The sequence below is a fragment of the Globicephala melas genome, chromosome 13 (assembly GCF_963455315.2).
Source record: "Globicephala melas chromosome 13, mGloMel1.2, whole genome shotgun sequence".
Classification (NCBI taxonomy): Eukaryota; Metazoa; Chordata; class Mammalia; order Artiodactyla; family Delphinidae; genus Globicephala; species Globicephala melas.
The window spans coordinates 39,538,593-39,558,909 of NC_083326.1; the positions used below are offsets into that span (position 1 = coordinate 39,538,593).

Below are 20,317 nucleotides of genomic sequence, written 5' to 3' on the forward strand. Positions count from 1 at the left end.
CCTGCCCTTAGGAGACTTATGGAGAAAAACAAAAGAAAACAAAAACCAGAGAAATGAATAAGTGGGCTCACTTCTACCCAGTGCTTGAGAGTGGGGAGGCTTCTGGGAGGAAAGGTGGTCAGGGAGGCTGAGGATCCTGGGTCACAATGAGCCTAAGAGCTGGGGAGTGGGGTGGGGTGGAGATGGGATTGGGGGCAAGGAACAGATTACAGGAGGCCTTACAGACAAACGTCAGGAGTTTTTATGTCATAATTAAGGCAGTAGGGATCCACTGAAGGCCTTTAAATAGGGGATGAAATGATCTGATTTATGTTTTTAAACGATCACTTTGGCAGCTGTTTTGTAGTATAAAATGTCAAGCCTGAAGTCAGAAGGTGACCACGCATTCTGCAAATTCAATGTGCGATCATTGCCAAAGCTCTTGGTTAAGAGTCTCATTTTGTTTCCCTGACACATAAATTGGTCATACTAAAGCTCTATAGCACAGCAAGTGGGGAGGCAAAGGTTAGAGTCATGCCTTGGTTTTAAATCTTGCTTCCCACTTACTCGTTATGAGCTCTGGGCAAGCTATTTACTTGTGCCGCGATTATCTCAGCTGTGAAATGGGGATAATAAAAGTTCTTACCATCTTAGGGTTGTTGTGAAAATTAAATTACAATACATGTAAAGCATGGTGACTGTGCCTGGTACAATGTAGTTAGCATTCATAAATATTAGCTTTTGTTACTTCTGTCAGAGGATTACTGTGAGGATCACATGAGATAATGCATGCGAAAAGGCTTATGAAACCGTAAGACTATCTTAGTGGCTGAATTCTTTCTTTTCCTTGTCTTCTAAGCGGAACACAGAAGGCTGGGCTATCCGGAGGAAAGAGGCGCGAGGCCAAGCGTAGCCTCAAAGCAGTCATTGTCGTCGGACAGCCCTTCCCCCTGCCCGGAGCGCATCTCCATGGTAACGCGGTGCTTCGCCTCCCCCCGCCTCCTGGGGCCCGCAGACCGGAAGCAGTCTGCGCCGGGGGCTGCTGGGAAACCGCTCGTGAGTGGCGTTTGTGCGTCCGCCGTGCACAGCGAAGCGGCTGCGGTTCCCGAGCCCGAGGTTTGCGCGAGAGTGGGGGGAAGTGCGTGAGGGAGACTCTGGGCTACGGGCTGCGGACCGCTTTGGCAAGAGTCAGCGAAGAAGCCTGGCGGGGACCTTTCTCGGCTTCCCGGGAGGCGCGGGGGGGCAGGCCGCGGACTCCATGCCCGGCAGTTGGGGGACGGCGAGGGGTACACGGAAAGCCAGATTCGGCTTTCAGCACCTTCGGAGACTCCTCTATCCCTTGTGTCCTCCGCGACCCTTGCCTTCCCCTCCCCCATCGGGCGGTTTTGTTCTATTTCGAGGCCCTGGCATCTCGCGGAGAGTTCTGGGATTCTTTTCGGGCGGAGGTGGGAGTGGGCGGACCTCGCGCGGGGCCTGCCGGGACTTGTAGTTCAGCCGGTCGCGGGCGGAAGTACCGTGGTTTCGACGCTGTTGTGGCAGGGTGGCTTTTGGTCTAACGAAAGCCGCCGCCGCGAGTGCGGGGAAGAAGGCTGGAATCGCTGCGGTGGGGGCGGGGTTCGCAGCGGCAGTCTGCAGGAGTGAGTGGGGAACTGGGCTTCCCGCCCACGCGCCGTCGGGACAGCGAGGCTGCCCTCCCCGCACCTCCTCACGTCCCACGGGCAGGGTGCTGTATGAGAACGTAAAAGGAAGAGAAATTTATTTTCTGTAGACTGTTTGAGCCGTCGATAAGGTAGGGTCTTGGAATAGGAACAAACGAATCTGTAGGCCAAACCTACGTGTTTGTAGGGCCGCCACACTCCAGAGTGTTTAATTACACCTGTATGTATATTACCTGATAAGATATTTTCCGATTCCTAGTCTCATGGGGTTACGGGAAGTTGTTTGGAAATTACTGGCTTTCACATTCCGGGTCCTGAATAGGTACATTGAGTAGCTGCATGGCTCATTCCTAATGGGTATTGTAAACAATGGCATGGGCATGACTGTGCAAATACTAAGGAAAGGATCAGAAATAGTACAAGGTTTCCCTGAAGGTAGAAGCCGGGGAGCCTGTGAGTCACCCAGTGTAAGGACAAGAGTCTACACCACTGCACGAAGTTACGGTGTTATGAGAGTGCCTTTTCTTTGAAAAATTTTACTGTGATTAATGCCTGTCATTACAAATGTAAAGGTACTTACGGCGCGGTGGGTGACTGAATAATACTTAAGTTTTATGGCACATAGTGGTTAATTTTTGTCAACATTATGTATCTGTTACTGAGCAAGTGAATGTTTTTTTCACGTATATTTTAACTCCAGGGAGTTCTTAAACATTTTGAAAATATTTCTTAGCCCTTAAAAAACATTTGTCAAAAGAAATTTTTTAAGCGGATAATGAAAAAGCAGTCCCTGCTTTTGAGGTGACCTAAGTGTGTCAGGGAACACCAGTTATGAATTGCAAATAATGTATTCAAGGGTCAGATGCATTTAAATAACACTGAAGTGGTCTGGTGCTTACTTGGATTCTTTTGATTGTTGAAATAGGTTTTGTAGGTCACAGATAGGGAAACTTTTTCTCTAAAGGGCCAGAGTAAATACTAGGTTTTTCATGCCCTATAGTGTCTATTGCAACTACTCAATTCTGCTATTGTAGTGTGAACAAATAAAATTTATGGAGACAACTTAATTTCGTATCATTTTCACATGTCATGGAGTGTTCTTTTGATTTCTTTCAACCATGTCAAAATGTGAAAACTCTTCTTAGTACAAGCACTGTACAAAAATGGGCACCAGGCTAGATTTGGCCATGAGCTGTAGTTTGCCAACTTCTGGTTTTAGGTTATTGATTGGAATTTTTAACCTAGTAAAAGAATACATTTTTATTTCCTTTAATCGGTATGTGTCCAAATTCTTAGACTATTTGGTCATTTATATATTTTTCATTTCTTGTGCCTCAGGAGTGCCTGTGAAGAAAACGGGGTATTTCCCTGAGGCCTGTATCCTACCTTGATTGTCTTTTCTTGAAGTATTATAAATCAGGATGTCTGCACAGTCAGTAGAAGAGGATTCAATACTTATCATCCCAACTGCAGATGAAGAGGAAAAAATTCTGAGAGTGAAGTTGGAGGAGGATCCTGATGGCGAAGAGGGGTCAAGTATCCCCTGGAACCATCTCCCTGGCCCGGAGGTTTTCCGGCAGCGATTCAGGCAGTTTGGATACCAGGATTCACCTGGGCCCCGTGAAGCTGTGAGCCAGCTTCGGGAACTTTGCCGTCTATGGCTCAGGCCAGAGACACACACAAAAGAACAAATCTTGGAGCTGGTAGTACTGGAGCAGTTTGTTGCCATCCTACCCAAGGAGCTACAGACTTGGGTTCGAGAGCATCATCCAGAGAATGGAGAGGAGGCAGTGACGGTGCTGGAGGATTTAGAGAGTGAACTGGACGACCCTGGACAGCCGGTAAGCCTGCTGCGTCACGTTCCTGGGTCAGGAGCATTGGCATGGCAGTAGGCGCAGCTGCTGAATTAATTCCACTCAACTAAGTTAAAATTATGTTTCTGTGTCGTTCCCCCCCCCCCGCATTATCTATGCTTGTTTGCCATCTAGGCCTCTGCAGCATATGTTTTGTATGGTTTCTTTTGTGTGCATTGAGGTTTGATTCTCATCACGTTCGTTCTCAACTGAACCAAACCCTTTCATTTCCAGGTTTCTCTTCGACGACGAAAACGGGAAGTGTTAGTAGAGGAGATGGTATCTCAAGAAGAAGCTCAGGGATTACCAAGTTCTGAGCTCGATGCAGTGGAAAACCAGCTCAAGTGGGCATCCTGGGAGCTCCATTCCCTAAGGCACTGTGGTGAGGACCCCATGTGGGCAGGAGGATGAAAGAGGGTGTGGACCTTTTGTCCGGAACTCTTTGCTTATTTTTACTGTGAGGGAGGGGGGGGATAATCACCTTAACTTGATTGCTTAGACATAGACACACTGTAGGGTTTCGATTCTTTTCTAATAACAGTTGGTTTGCTAACCTCAGGTCTTTTATTCCTCAACATTAACATCATCAGCCTTTTCTTCTCTTTTACTTCATTCTTTGAAGGCCTATCCATTTCAGGCTGGATTTGCCTTACTCTGAGCCAGCACCCACCTGTAGACCGGGTCGCTCTGTTTCACCTTGCCATATTGCTTATTTGCCATCTGTTTCACATCCTTTTAGTCTCTTGCCTAGTGTTCCTGGTACAATAAGCTTACCTGATACCTCTTCAAATCTAGTTTTTTTGTTTATAGTTTATTACTGAAGCCTCTTCTGAATTTTTAGCTTTTTGTATGTGTTTTTTTCTTCAAACATCCTACCTAAAGTCATTTTTGTTTCCTAAGAAGCTTCTTTTGTAGAAATGATATTTAGAGAAAATTCTTCACCTTTTCTAAGTATTTATGGAAAAATATGGCTCCTAGCTATAATAAATACAAGTATAGAAAAATTAAGTAGAAAGCTCATAATTCACTAAGGCTGTTCTTTCCCAGTATCTTGGCAGTTAATGCCACATACTTACTTATTTTGATACAACCCCGTATATTCCTAAAACCGCTACATTTCTTTTTCATATTTATATGAATTAAAATGAAATTTTGTTTGAGACTGCTTTGGGAATCATTCCTTGAGGTAGTTGGAGGTAATGCTAGTGTAATGAGCTCTGAGCAGGCTTCCCCTCTGAATTATGGGGCATTCTTTTGTGCAATAAAGTTTGAGAACCACTGTCTTTGGTTGTTGGAGGTGGTATCTTCCTAGGAACTTCTCCCCTGCCTGAACTTTAGGATAATTCTCGCCTCTTTTTAAGTAGCCTCATTTTAGCAGTCTGGTCTCTACCACACTTGGGAGCTCAATTCTTTGTGTGCCATTTGTCACCTTCACACTCACTTCTCTGTTCTTCAAGTCTCCAGACCTCACTGATCCCCTCTAACTCTTCAGCATCTCTTTGTCAGCCTGTTTTCTGACTATCCCTTTCTTAATCATTTGTTACAGATTTGCTCACTGTTTATAACTTTTTTGAGCAGTGCTGTTCACCCTTTAGTAACTGTGTTTATTCTTTAAGGCTTGAAGTTTCAGGAAGGTCTGAAATGAGACTCGCTCATAATCACTGCCTGCCTACAGGTGGGTCATGGTACCTCATGTTGGTAATTTGGGCCGTTCTTTCACTGAACACATCTTACTGAGGCCTGGAAGTAACAACTCGTCTAAAAACCATGACAAATACCAAATACATGAGGCTGCTTTTAAAGGAAAACTTTCAGTTATTAAAGGTGCATTGAATTTGTAAGTGTCACGTCCCAAATTAACACAGGACACTCTCGGCTTACCTTCAGCTTTTTGTCAGGACTCCTATATTCTCCTTTTAGTCTGATCTTGGCTGTGACCTGCCTTGTCCTGCTCATTTTAGAAATAGTCACTTTCTGACAGATTGGTGGTTATTTGCACATTGTATTTTGATATAATTTCTCCCTTTTTCAAAGTAAAAGAATATTAAAATGATTTAAAACGGCCAATTTTATTTTATTTTTCTCCAGACCTAGCTGCATCACTTTGACTGTCTGTAACAAACTTAGACTCTCTAAAAAATCTGCCATTTTTCTGCCCTTTGGTTTTTGACTACTACTGTATAACCCACTCCCTTATGTTACCACTTTTATTAGGATACAACCTTTTAATTTCTCATGTTCCCATGCTCTCACTTCATTAACCTCATAATCAGCCATTTCATTTTTTTTCTTTTTTGAGAGTAGGTAACCTTATCACCAGTTTTCATAGTGCTGTTTATAGACATATGCAAGCTATTTACTTTTAGTTCATTTTTTAAAAAATTTTTTCTTCAAGTTTCTTTCCTCTCAGAATAGGAAATGAGTGATATTTACATTTTCTGTTTATTTCAGATGATGATGCTAGGACTGAAAATGGAGCGCTAGCTCCAAAGCAGGAGATTCCTTCAGCAGTAGAATCTCATGAAGTTCCTGGCACTCTCAATATAGGTGTTCCTCAAATTTTTAAATATGGAGAAACCTGTTTTCCCAAGGGCAGGTTTGAAAGAAAGAGAAATCCCTCCCGAAAGAAACAACATATATGTGATGAATGTGGAAAACACTTCAGTCAGGGCTCAGCCCTTATTCTTCATCAAAGAATCCACAGTGGGGAGAAACCCTATGGATGTGTTGAGTGTGGGAAAGCATTCAGCAGGAGTTCTATCCTTGTGCAACACCAGAGAGTCCATACTGGAGAAAAACCTTACAAATGTCTTGAATGTGGAAAAGCCTTTAGCCAGAATTCTGGGCTTATTAATCATCAGAGAATCCATACTGGGGAGAAACCTTATGAATGCGTTCAGTGTGGGAAATCCTATAGTCAAAGCTCAAATCTTTTTAGACATCAACGAAGACACAATGCAGAGAAACTTCTCAATGTTGTGAAAGTTTAAGAAATGAAAAAAAAAAATCAGCACTCAGGTCTTTTTCTTCTGAAATGAAGACAAAATTAAAAACATGAAATGATACATAATAGTTTTCCTATAGACTTAGAAAATCCACTGGGAAATGTAGAAAATTTTCACCCACTATTATTATCTTATCTTGAAAGAAATGGTGTCATACCTGCCTAGAAACTGAAATTTTAAACTTAATTCAGGTGTTAATGCCTAAATCTTCCATGTGATGTTTATATTCTTATTATTTTTCCAAATGATAAACTACCTGATTCTTTGTCCCTTTGTTAAAACTTTCCTTCTTAGACAGATATGTTATTTGTGTTGATCATTGAAATGTTCTTTACAAGGATACATTCCTTTCTACATTGAAAAGCAATGTAGGAATTGTAAAATCTGAAAACTGAAACCATTTTTTCCAAATTTACCAGTTTTCTTTTACCTAATTTGAATATGCATTTCAGAAAATAGAAGATAAAGGATGACCAAAAACCTCAAAGTGAAATGAGCCTTAAAACTCAGATAAGAAGTGATGGTGATGAAACATCAAAAAGTGAATGGGACACCTAGATTGGGGAAGATTGACAAATACTTTGATCCAAGAATTGAAGTATATCAAGAATTTATCTAGGTGTAGTTAGTTTCCTGCCTGCAGGAAAACTCAAAAATAGCTCATCTTACCTGTAATTGGGAAGCATCCCACTAATGAAAATAATGTCCTCTCATGTATCATTAGAAAGTGGACAGTCTAAACAATAAACAGTTATAAAACTATGAAGGTAGAAATTATAACACTAGGGAAAGATTTGTAGTGAATGGCAGTGTTGAAGGGCAAATGTAAATAAGAGTGATGGTCTTTCTTGGCTTTTAGAAAACAAAAGACTTGAAGATCTAAGTCATTATTTTTCCTTCATTTTTAAGGACAGAAAAATCCATGACAGGTGGGCAATGAGTATCAGGTTTGCGATTTTACTCCTTTGGTACAAAAGGATTGAACACCAGGCTAACAAAGCAGCCATGCATTTATTAAATTTTCTACCGACAAGGCACTGTGCTAGGTACTGTAACCCTGCCATAATTAGGTAGGTATTTCTTCCACTGTAAATCATTGGGGGTTGGTACAAAGCTGTTGCATGTGAGTTAGCCTCTTCCCCCACCTCTGAGATTCCTAGAGCCATAGTTGTCTTACCAGGGTGTTGTATTTGGGTAAAGGAAGACTCAGCTCAAAGAGCTAGCCAGCTCTTCAGCAATCTTCAGAGGTGAGTCCAAGATAACTATCACAGTTTGGAGGTTTGTGGGTCTTTTATAAAAAAAAAAAAAAAAACTAATCAATCTCTAGTAGCATTGAGGTTATACTTACATGTTAAGTTGAATGGGTTCTATTTAAAAAAAAAAAAAACTAGGTTATAACAACTAGTTTAACTGTCAGAGTTTGTGGAACTTTTTTTTTTTTTCATTTTAAGTCTTAACACATTTTTTTAATGTATAAAAATAATACACATTGTAGTAGTAGGATCATATACTCCTTGTCTGAGAATCCCAAGTACTGTGGTTCTGTTTAGTGGAAAACTCTGAAAGTTAAAATATAGATATGAGAAAAGGCTTTTTTATAGTGGGCATAATTGTGTGGAAAATGACCCATGTGAATAAAAATATTTCATAGTTCCAGAGGTTTTGGTTACATCTGGTACTTGGATCAAATTAAAAAATGGAAGGTGAGATTTGCATGAGCCTGTTAAAAAGCATGCTAATGCGAGGCCAGCTGGTGGAGAAGTGAGGCAGAATGGAGCTTGTCTATAGATTTTCTGATAACAATTATAAGAAATGTGCTTTATAGATTAAGATTTATTGAAGTATAAATATGTAGTAATGATATAATGTATTTTAAGTTATACAAGAATATGTAGGGACTTTTGTTTGGGTCTTCTCTTGTGGCTGAGAGGAAACAAGTCAATGTCCAATAAAGCTATAAATTCCTCCACTCTAAGATAAAACGGTCTTGGGTTGATTGATTTATTTATTTATAACTGGCTTCTTTCCAAGTAGGTTTTGAGGTGGCATATTTGGAATACTGCTGGGATGACAGAATTCTTTTATCAGAGTAGGTAAGAAGGGAATAACCTCTTGGTGGCTAGAATTTCATGGGTTTTTTTAGATCTTATTTTTCCTATATACAAAGAAGCTTCCCTGTGGTACATTTTTCATAAATGCCAAAGATGTTTGGTATAATGTGAGAGCTTAGAGAAAGTATTTGAGTTGGCAAATATGAGGTTGTCTTGCCATCTCCGATACCTGTACGTTGTTTAGAAAGGATTCTGAAACTAAGGCAAGGCTCTGGGGAAAATGGGTTGGACCCAAAAAAACTGTGTGACAATACACATGAAAAGGAAGTGATGGTCTGTGTACTCGCCATCTCTGGTTAGTCTAAGTTCCTGCTAGACAATTTGATTTTAAATAACTATTTGGTGATTTAAGATTTCATCCAGACATTCATATACGTTAACACAGATAATCATATTGGCGATTCTGGGGGGGTGCCCAGCCTCTGATGAAGTGGTGATCTGGCAGTTGCCAAGCAGTGGCATCTGTTGGGTTATCAAATGAGCAGTCATTGTTAACAGCATGCAGACTGCTGATGCCTGTCCAGTAGCCACTGAGCATTTATTTGCTCATTACTGCTAAATTTTCTTTTGGTTTTCTTGGAGGTTGAACTCCCCACATTCACACCCAGTTGGCACTTGATCATTTAGCAATATGTCTAATACATTTGTGTAAGTTCAAGGGAGAGTTCTATGTACTGAAGTAATCTGCATGCCAGACATTGGATTAGACACTTTACCTATCTCACTTAGATTTGTAGACTAGGAAAGCAAGATTTAGAGATTGTGTGACTTGCATGTGGCCAATTAGAGCTAAAACTCAAAATCTAGTTCTGTGAATTCCAGGGATGTATATTTTTTCACAATGCAATGAATGATGGCTATTAAACCTTGATTGATAAATTTTATGCTTTTATCTTATGGTTAACAAATGTAAAAGCTATTAAAACATGCTCGTTTGAGTTTTCTACAGCACAGAAATGTAAAATGAAAAAGGACATTCCTTTTCATGGTCTGCACACAGAAGTAATAATTATTTGGTTTGCTGTTCTTCCAGACTTAGACATATACATAATTAAGCAAAAATGTGTTAATAGCTGACACTTGTCACTGTATACAAGCACTGTTGGAAGTGCTTTACCATGGATTAACGCTTAATCCTCACAGCGATCATATGAGTGTGGTAGGTACATATCCCTATTTTACGTGAACTGCACTGAGACTTGCCTCCTCCCTCCCACTTTGATGTAGATTTTTTTTATAGCTACATACTAATCCATTGCATCAATACACTGTAACTTATTTAGCCAACCCCTATTGGTAGGTAATTTGGTTATTTCTGATTCTTTATTATAGGTAAAGGTAGAGTTAACATCCGTATATATTTTGCTGCCTGTGTTGGTATTTCTGTGGGATAAATAGCTAGAAGTGGAATTACTGGGTCAGAAAACATGCACATTTAACATTTTGAGAAATACCATCAAAAAGATTGTACCACTTTACAACTCCATCAGTAGTCAGAGTGCCTCTTTGCCTACACTCCCAACCAACACTGAATCCTTCAATATTTTTGCCACTCTGATAGGCAAAAATTTATCTTTCTTTTCTTTGTTAATAAGAAGGAACATCTTTTCATATGTTTATTGGCCATTTTCATTTCCTATTGTGAATTGCATTTCCCCATTTTTTTTAATTATGGAAGTATAAATGACTACCATCTCAGTGTACTTAACTCTTACACAAGACTGAAGAGAGACCCTTTTCTGCAGCGTTTCCTATCACATTCCACTGCCCACAGTTTAGTATACGTTCTTCTGATCTCCTTTCCATAATTTCCATGTGAATATACACATATAAATGCTGTTTTTACATAAATAGGATCATATATATGTATTCTGCAGCTTGCTTTTTTTTTTTTTTGTCTCAGATCCTGAGGTCTTTAAATTTCTTTAATGGTTGAATAGTATTCAGTACTATGAAAATACCATTATTTAACTATTCCCTTATTTTTTCTTTTGCTATTACATTGCCGAAGTAAAGATCTCTTTCATATCTCTTTGTGCACGCGTGTGAATATGTCTTTAGAATGGAGTATAAGGTAGATTGTTGGGACAAAGGGTGCGCTCTGGTAGACCCACCTTAGCCTTCCCAAAGGCCCTCATAACTTTCTATTTTCACCAACTGTATAGAAAGTGCTCATTTCCCCATATAGCCTTACCTACACTTGATAATTTTCATCTGATGGGCAAAAAAAAAAAGGATCATTTTGCATTTCCCTGGTTAATGGTGAGGTTGATTACATATATTTATTGGCCGTTTATAGTTTTATCATGGATTGTTTGTATCCTTTACCTGCTCTTCTGTTGGGTTATGTGTGGATATATGTTGTTTTTGTTCAGCATCTCTTTCCCCATCTTGTGATAACAGAATCCTTATTTATTGTGGGGAACCCATTCCCTGTGGCTTAGGTGAGTACATAACCAGGCCTGGCCCTCCTGAGTCCCACAGCTCCTTAGCCACAGTGATTAAAGAATGGGCATGTAACTCAAGCCAGGCTAAAGAAAGTCCTCAACAGAACTTCTGCTGGAACTCTTGGAAAGAACGCTCGACAGAGATCTCACGAACTAATGACTGTGTAAGCCTGAAAATTTGTACCATGTGAAGAGAGTCTGAGGGGAAACTCAGAGGCTAGCAGAAAGGAATGAGAACTAAGTTCTGATGTCAATTTTCTGGAGGCCCTAGATCCAGCTGTGCCTAAAGCCTGCCCTACCTCTGGACTTTAACGTTTTGTGAGCCAATAAAGTCCCTTTCTTGTTTAAGATAATTGAATTGGATTTCTGTCCTGATTAATATAGGTTATTTGTATTTTCATATCAATTTTTAGAAAACCTTTGTAATTTTAAATTCTAGACTTATACTTAATGCACCACATAGGTTAATAAAATTAGCATGGCGTTCCATGATTTGACCTCTGTCAACCTCTGCCATTTGTTACTCTACACCACACACCACACACATATACTTTAAATTCCGATAATAACTGAACATTGGTGTTGGCATTGTCTGTAGATGAAAAACTTCACACAATCAGGTCTTTGGCATTTCTCTTCTGTACTTCCTACAGATTCATTAACTTGGGACTCAGACGGGATTACACTGCTGAGTCTATGCTGTACCCACCTCCAACCATTGCTCCTGGGATGTTTCCCTGAAGCATCCCCTGTATGTGACCCTTGGACTTCCTCCCCATGGCCTCCACTCCCCTGCCTCCCCCCCAACAAGGCTCTCCGGAGTTCTCTTTTTTAAATTTTCAGGCCTGTGGATTTGAAGTTGCTCAGGTCCAAGAGTGTTCTGGGGTTTACATCTATTGATTTTGGAAACTATAGATGGCAGTGGAAAAAAAGGAAAGCATATTGTTCGACGTGATGAATGGTAAAGAGAAAATATATTGGGAAAGAAAGGATCACAAAACATCAAGGAGGAAGAGTATTGCAGTTTAGATAGGTTGTCCAGGGAAGATTTCACTGATAGTGAAATTTGAGAAAAGATACGAATGAGTATAAGGAAGTCCACGAGACTCTGGAGGAAAGATGTTCTAGGCATGGGAACAGCAAGTGCGAAGAACTTGATGTAGGAGCAATGCCTGATTTGTTCAAGAGACAGCAAGAAGGCCAGTGTGGCTGGAGCAGAATGAAAAGGGGGAAAGTAGTGGATGAAGCCAGAGAAATGAGTTAAGGGTGGAGGGTAGGGCCAGATCATGGAAGACCTGGTTAGCCATTGGTAAGGACTATGACTTTTACTTTGAATGAGATGGGAAACTATTAGAGGTTTTGGGCAAAGGAGTGTAATGAGTAGGTGCTGAGAATAGAACAAAGCAGTGTCTAGCTATCTCGTTTCTTTAAATTCTTAAAAAATATAATTCTATAATATAACTATTAATATATAAACTAATATAGGAAAAGTTTAGAAATAGAAATCACCCCAAAAGTCACCCATGAGTCCACATAGTAACAGCACATTAACATTTTTATGTTCTCTCTATGCCTATATTATTCTCTATATACCTATCCCCATCTATACCTATTATACCATGTTTAAAACAGAAAGAAAAATCTAGAAAACAGTAAACAAAATGTCCGTATCTTGTTTTGCTAATCTTAGTGCTTCTTTCCTCTTAACTTTGGATCAACTGTGCTTCTGCCTGAGGCTAGCATCTTCATTGGATCTAAGCCACCCTCTCACACCTACTCAAAGACATACCCCAATAATCCTCACCTCTTGCATTATCAAATTTTCCTCTCCTGAATTTTTTAATTAGCATGCAAACATACTTTTTAAAAGTCACTCACATAGCCTTCGGACCAAGATGACTAACCTGCCTGAACAAGTACAATACCAGACAAAATATATCAGAAGCAAAGGATGGGAGAGACGTGATCCCTGAAATGGGAAACATGAAGCAAACTTGGGTTCCCTCAGTTTACTGCCTGGAGAGAGTTTCTAGGCTACAGCACAGGGAGGGAGAACTCAAGCAGAGCTTGACCGTATCCCTAAGTTGAGATGACGGAGCAAGGCGCCCTGAGAGGCCAAGTGACTAGATTGGCAGGGCAGAGTACCAAAGAGGAGAGACCTAAATGCTGGAGGTCTGCAGAGGGTCCCTCACAAGTATTCAGTTGATTGCTGATGAACACCTGTGTAAAGAAACTACCTGAGGTGGGGGAAAGAATCATCCAGAAGAATTAGGGGGAAAAAAATCACTGGAACTCACAAAGTGCCAGTAATAGTACCATCGGCGAGGGCAGAAAACCTCCTAAGTCACAGGACGTCAGAGCAATGGCTCTCAAACGATGGCAGTTTTATGCCCCGCCCCACCCCCGCCAAGAGACAATTGGTAGTATCTGGAGACATTTTTGGTTTTCATAACCAGAGAAGATGGGCTCTACTGGCATCTACTGGGTAGAGGCCAGAGATGCTGCTAAACATCCTACAATGAATTATCCAGCCTTAAATATCAATAGTGCTGAGGTTGAGAAACTCTGGGTTCGAATAGTAGAGTCTTGCCTGCATAGGAGAAAAAAATGAACCCTAGACTAAACACTGCCTGAAAGATACTTAATAGCAAGACCTAAGAGGGTAAAACTGCCCAAGCAATTTAAACACATCCCAGAACAAAGCTCAAGAATATATTAAAAATATTCAGTACCCAACAACATACAATACAAAATGACTGGCATCCAATCAAAAATTGGATAACTCATAAGTCATGCAAAGAAACAGGAAAATACAACCCATAATAAGAAAAACCACTCAATCAAATTGACCCAGAAATGACAAAGAATTAGACAAGCTCATTAAGACAATTATTAAACTATTCCATGTGATCAAGAAGCTAGTGGAAGTATTGAACATGCTCAGTAGCAACATGAAAGCTATAAAAAAATCAACCAAATTAAGCTTTTAGAGATAAAAACTGCAATGTCTGAGATTTTAAAAAAATGCACAGATGGGATTAACTGTGGATTAAACATAATAGAAGAAAAGAATAAAAAAAATCATGGTAGATAAGACATAACAAAAGAAACCATCCAAAATGAAAAACAGGCAAATAAAACACTAAGAAAAATTGAACAGAGCTGTAGTACAACTTCAAGCAGCCTAATATGTGTAAGAGTAATTAGAGTTCCTGAAGGTGAGGGGAGGGAAGAGGAATAGCGAAATATTTGAAAAAAGTAATCTCTGGGACGCAGCTCTTATTGGTAAACTTTTAGTAATGAAATACTTATAATAGAAAAAAAAAAGTCTCAATTTTTTGAGACTTCAGCTTCCACCTTAAGAAACCAGAAAAAGAATAAATTAAACCCAAAGTAAAGAGAAGAAAGATTAGATTGGAAATCAACAAAATAGAAAACAGAAAAACAGGAGAAAAATCAATTTCTGTACTCTGTTTAAACCAAAAGCTAACTTTTAAAAAAGATTAATAAAATTGATAAACTTCCAGCCAGACTGATCAGGAAAGAAAAAAAGTTGAAGATACAAATTATAACAGGAATGAGAGGTGTGACATTACTGTATATTACACAAATTCTTCTCCACATAAAGAGTGATAATCAATGGGAATTCCCTGGCGGTCCAGTGCTTAGGACTCAGCGCTTTCACTGCCGTGTCCCAGGTTCAGTCCCTGGTTAGGGAACTGAGATCCCGCACGCAAGCTGCATGGTGTGGCCAAACAAGACAAAACAAAAGAAGAGTGCTAATCAACTTTGCTAACCTCCATATTGCTAATTTCAATATTCATTTATTACTTATATTGCTTGAGCCATCAGCAGTATTTTGCATAATTGATGTATTTTCATTTGGCTTCAAGAAACAACATGCTTGGTTTTTCTCTACCTCATGGGACATTTCTTTTCAGTCTCGATGCTGGTATTTCCTCACCTCTCTGGACTTCAGTATGTTGGAGTGTCTGAGGGCTCAGTGTTCAAATCTCTTCTTTTTTCTACCTATGTTCACTTCCTAGGTAATTTCATCTGGTCTTAGATCTTTATTACCTAGGACTCCAAAATCTATATTTCAGCCTAGATCTCTTCTCTGAACTACAGGCTCATATATCGCTTTGCCTACCAGACATCTCCACTTTGATACCTGCTTTAATCTGGGTTCCTAAGAAAACAGCATAAAATTAAACCTTATTGTTAATACTTTATTGGGGTGATGCAATCCCAGAACAGGATGACTGAAGGTAAATGGGCGGTGAAGCAGGGAAAAGAGAGAACAAACACAGGTGGGTGTTACTGAGTGTCTACAGCTTGGGCACAGCTGTTTGCTTAGTCTCACTGACTATCTTCAGAGGGCAAATGGCATGAACTATGTCATCTCACCTCACCATGGGGTAGGAGGAGGGAGAAGAATTTTCTGCAGGCTCCCCTCGCTCGCCCTCTGGTCAGTTTCCACCACAGAACATCAATTCCACACTTCCAGGTGCACCATTCAGCCTCTCCAGCAGTCAGGTTCCAAGACAGTGCCATAGCACAGGAGGAGTGGCAGGCAAGAGATCCAGCGGGAGTCAGTTGCTCCCTCTGCCTGCAGCCTGGTGGGCCTGCAACCTCAAGGGTTGGTGCAGGCAGTCTTCTTAGAGGGTCGTCAGTATCACAGAGCAGAAACTCTGGCCCTGCAAATAGGAGGAGGCTTATAAACTGGGCTTGGTACAGTGACTAATTAGGCATCTTAAACCCAACATGCCCCCATCAAAATTTAATTTCTCCCCAAACATGTTCTTCTTGTAGTCTTCTTCATCTTAGAAAGTGGCAATTTTGTCCTCCCAGTTGGTCAGGCCATAGCCTCCCTGATTTCCTGCTTGCTCTGCTTCACTCAGCTCTCCCCACAGCATCCAGATCATGTTCAGACTGTGTCACTTCTCTGCTCAAAATCCTCTTCCTCCTCGCTCTGTTTGAATGTCAACGGGGCATTGTGTCTGTAACTTACTCAAACAATTCAGGGAAAACTTAACATAGCTATAGATATAGATATATCTGGGCATATAGCATAAGTAGATAGAGAATTATAAAGCAAATGTGATAAAATAATACTTGGGGAATCTGGGTGAAGCAAATATAGGAATTCTTTGTTCTGTTCTTGCAATTTTTCTATAAGTTTGAAATTATCTCAAAATTCAAAGTTAAAGAAAACTTAATGGCCCCGAAAGGGAGAGAGTGAATTACTAAAGGAAAATCAGGTAAGGTGCTGTTATCGAGAAAGCTTGGGGCAGGGAGAGGGAGAAGGGAATATTGAGAAAGCAGTTATAAATATCCCCTACAGCCATATTTAAAAAGAAGATGAAGAGCTATGTTTATGGATGTGTAAAATATTTATGATAGGGCTTCCCTGGTGGCGCATGGTTAAGAATCTGCCTGCCAATGCAGGGGACACGGGTTCGAGCCCTGGCCCGGGAAGATCCCACATGCTGCAGAGCAACTAAGCCTGTGAGCCACAACTACTGAAGCCCACGCGCCTAGAGCCCATGCTGTGCAACAAGAGAAGCCACCGCAATGAGAAGCCAGCGCACCGCAACGAAGAGTAGCCCCTGCTTGCCGCAACCAGAGAAACCCCGCACGCAGCAATAAAGACCCAACACGGCCAAAAATAAAACAAATAAATAAATTTATTTTAAAAATGTTTATGATACAACAATGGGAAAATTTTCATTTGCCATCATCAATATCATTTTTGGAAAAAAGTACACAAATATATATGTAGAATGGCACTCATCAAAATACTAAGTTTGCTAAGTAGGCTTCTGGAGATAAATGACTTTTATCTTTATTCTTTTACATAGTATCTTTTTTTTTTTTTAACAGCAAGCTAGCAGCACATTTATAATCAGCAAAAAGAAAAAAAAATCAATAAAAGTTAAAAAAAATTTTCATTTAGATCATGGGTCAGCAAACATTTTCTGTAAAGGGCCAGATAGCAAATATTTTCAGCTTTGAGGGCCACACAGTTTCTGCTGCAACTATGCAACTCTGCCTTTGTAGCAGAAAGCAGTCTTAGATAACTCACAAACAAATGGGTGAGGCTGTGTTCTATTAAAACAGTGGCTGGCTGGTCTTCCTGCAGTAGTTTGTAGACCCCTGATTTAGAAGAATACTTTTTCCCTAAAGCATGGCTTACAGGAAAGGAATATTCTCATTCTTCTGGAGTTTTCTATAGGGCCCCCTTGACCAACTGACAGTCTGGGAATTCCACTGGCTCCATGTAATTAGTTATATCATTGAGTAAGCTGACTAAATAAAATTTAATGAAAGCATTTAAACAGAACCACATTTATAAACAAATAACAAACACCTTGTCTGGAGAAGTGTAGTGTAAGTGATAAATATGCATTGTATGATATTGTAGATAATTAGATTCAGTCTGCCTGCCACTGGATCCCAACTGTGAGAAAGAGATTCCTTTTAATGTGCCCTGGAGGCTCGGATGCAGCTGCCTGACAGCTGGAGTGATCAAAGGCCTGAAAGGCATCCTAGGGAGATGCGGAGAAATGCGTGTGCCAAAATCCTTGGGAAAGCCATGCCTCTTGGTCTAGTTCCAGGAAGGAAATCTTCTTCTGTAAGGAACATAATCCACAGCTTCCATAAAATTAGTTGGGTAGAGTATTGTCTTTTTCTTTTACCTTGAAGAAATTGTGTAAGATTGCTTTATTTCTTCCTTTAATGTCTGGAACTTTTCTCTGCTGAGATATCTGGCTTGGACTATTCTTTTTTTTTTTGGACTATTCTTGATGGGAAAAATTTAAGTTACAGATAATTTCCTTTTTTTTTTTTCTTTTTGGCCACCCCGGCAGTGAAAATGCCACATACTAACCACTGGACCACCAGGGAATTCCCAATAATTTCCTTAATAGACACAGAGCTATTTAGATTTTATATTTCTTTTCTTTTCTTTCTTTTTTTTTTTTAAAGCCATTGAGCTGGACATTTTATTTAAATTTAATTAATTAATTAATTTAGTTTTGGGCTGTGTTGGGTTTTTGTTGCTGCACACTGGCTTTCTCTAGTTGCGGTGAGCAGGGGCTGCTCTTCGTTGAGATGAGCAGGCCTCTCATTGCGGTGGCTTCTCTTGTTGTGGAGCACAGGCTGTAGGAGCGTGGGCTTCAGTAGTTGTGGCTCTCGTGCTCAGCAGTTGTGGCTTGCGGGCTCTAGAGTGCAGGCTCAGTAGTTGTGGTGCACGGGCTTAGTTGCTCTATGGCATGTGGGATCTTCCCTGACCAGGGATCGAACCCGTGTCCCCTGCATTGGCAAGTGGATTCTTAACCACTGTGCTACTGGGGAAGTCCCAGATTTTATATTTCTTATTGTGTTAATTTTGGGTAAATTTTATAATTTTTTAGGTGAAATTATGAATCATGTCCTTTATATTACACTTGTAGTGGCTGTAGATCTGTGCTGATGGCCACTTTTGCATTCCTTACGTTGACAAACGGGACTTCTCTCTGTTTCTTGATCAGTTTTGCTGGGGGATTGTCAATTTAATTCTTTCTCAAAAATGAGCTTTTGGCTTTTCTTTTTTAAAATGTGTGTTTTCTATTTCAGTAATTCATGCTCTACTATTTCCTTCCTTCTATTTTCTTTTTTTTAAAGAAACTGTTGCTTTTTCATCAACTTCATTTCCATTTTCTCTTTAAGGGCTATGGGAGAACAGCTTAAAGCCAATCAGTGGTCGTCCCTCCCCATTCAGTGTCCTGAGCAGTGGGAGCTGCAGACCAGTCTTCAGGAGGGAACCGCTGAATAGGCACACAGGGGACCTACACGTCTGCAGACCAGTCTGGGATCTCAGGTTGAGTAGCAGTAAACTCAGGAGTTAGAGCCGTCCATTCGCACTGAAATTCCTCCTTGGTCACAACCTTTTCAGCAGTGGCCTGCTCTTCCTTTTCAGTCTCTTCCAGGTGTGTGTGGAAGTAGAGATCAGGCATGACCTCCCGTGGGTGTCCACAGGCGATGGTGCCACGCATGTGCAGAACTTCCAGGGTCAGCACCCACCACCTCGGACCCCCTGAGTGAGCTCCCTTGTTGCTGTAGGGAATGGCAATGCCCACAGAACACAGAATTGAGTCTGTGTTACACAGAGCAATGGTGGGCAGGTCAACATAAGACACCTGTGTGAGAGGCTGGTGGGCAGCCCTGGGGTCAGTAAACACCAGAAGTCTCTGCTCCTGGAAGGCTGCCTGGATCTGGTGAGTAAAGCTTCCAGGAGTGACACAGTCAGCAGTAGGAGTGGCTCCAGCGGCAGCAGCAAACTTCAGCACAGCTTGCCGGCCGGTACTTCTGGAGGACACTGATATCAGTTGAGTTTTCAGTGGCATCAATGGCACAAGCTCCCAGCAGAACCCTCTCCCAGATTCTCTTCAGATTTATGAGGCAGATGCCATCACTTTTCCTTTTGTAGAGGCACTGCTCCATTTGGAAGTCAAGGCTGGTGTCACCCTAAGTGGGTTCCTTATGTAAGGAATTTGAGGACCTCCTCTTCCTTCATTTGCAGGACATCAAGGGCTCTGGACATTGTGAATATTTCTCTTTAAGTTATGATGAGAAACCAGAACAACGCTTATGGACCTCATCCTACTTCCTTTAGATTTACTTGCTATTCTTTTTCTAACTTCTTGTGATGGATACTCAAATCATTGAATTTTAGCCTTTTTTTTCCCCTAATAATATCACTATTATCCAGATAAAAATATATTCTAATTTCTATTGTGCTTTCTTCCTTTACCCATGGGTAAGTTAAATTGTTTTTCTTAATTTCCAAACATTTGGGAATTTTTTTAAGTGTGTGTGTTATTGATTTCTAGCTAATTTCATTGTTATGTGAAAACATGTGCTAAGTCTGTGCTGTCCAATATGTAGTCACTAACCAGATGTGGCTATATAAATTAATTAGAATGAATAAAATGTAGTTCATCAGGCACACATTTTAAGTGTTCAGTAGCCACATGTGGCTAGTGACCACTGTGTTGACTATGGTGTCTACTGTATTGTACAATGCAGGTAGAACACAGAAAATTCAATTGCACAGCCCTACTCTAAACAATTTCAATCTGATGAAATTTGTTGAGGCTTGTTGAATATACAAACCCGCATATGCTCAGTTTTGGAAAATGTTCTCTGTGCACCTAAAAAGAATCAAGGTTTCTGTCATTGTTGGTTGTACTGTTATCTAATAGGTCCATTAGGTCATTTTGT

General features: G+C 40.5%; 1 protein-coding gene and 1 pseudogene across 3 annotated transcripts; one reads left to right on the top strand and one right to left on the bottom strand.

The window, feature by feature from the left end:
- Window positions 1-989: 989 nt before the first annotated feature.
- ZNF24 (zinc finger protein 24) lies at window positions 990-11,545 on the top strand. Of its 3 annotated transcripts, XM_070047066.1 has the most exons (5): window positions 990-1,095; window positions 2,976-3,478; window positions 3,725-3,872; window positions 5,107-5,165; window positions 5,942-6,064. In XM_070047066.1, the coding sequence occupies exons 2-4, from the start codon at window positions 3,059-3,061 to the stop codon at window positions 5,133-5,135; spliced, it is 597 nt and encodes a 198-aa protein (XP_069903167.1). In that variant the 5' UTR covers window positions 990-1,095; window positions 2,976-3,058; the 3' UTR covers window positions 5,136-5,165; window positions 5,942-6,064. The 3 variants fall into 3 exon arrangements, with proteins under 3 accessions (XP_069903167.1, XP_030732391.2, XP_030732393.2); XM_030876531.2 differs by lacking the exon at window positions 5,107-5,165 and having other exon boundaries at window positions 5,942-11,545; XM_030876533.3 differs by lacking the exons at window positions 990-1,095; window positions 5,107-5,165 and adding an exon at window positions 1,122-1,768 and having other exon boundaries at window positions 5,942-11,545.
- Window positions 11,546-18,780: 7,235 nt separating this feature from the next.
- On the bottom strand, window positions 18,781-19,750 carry LOC115863625 (small ribosomal subunit protein uS2-like; annotated as a pseudogene).
- Between the last annotated feature and the right edge of the window lie 567 nt (window positions 19,751-20,317).

What these genes read in the sequence shown, in the direction of transcription:
- ZNF24 (XM_030876531.2), top strand. Translation starts at nt 3,059, where the DNA reads ATGTCTGCACAGTCAGTAGAAGAGGATTCAATACTTATCATCCCAACT. An exon ending in TGGACGACCCTGGACAGCCG is followed by an intron (nt 3,479 to 3,724) that starts GTAAGCCTGCTG and finishes TTTCATTTCCAG; the next exon opens with GTTTCTCTTCGACGACGAAA. An exon ending in CCATTCCCTAAGGCACTGTG is followed by an intron (nt 3,873 to 5,941) that starts GTGAGGACCCCA and finishes TGTTTATTTCAG; the next exon opens with ATGATGATGCTAGGACTGAA.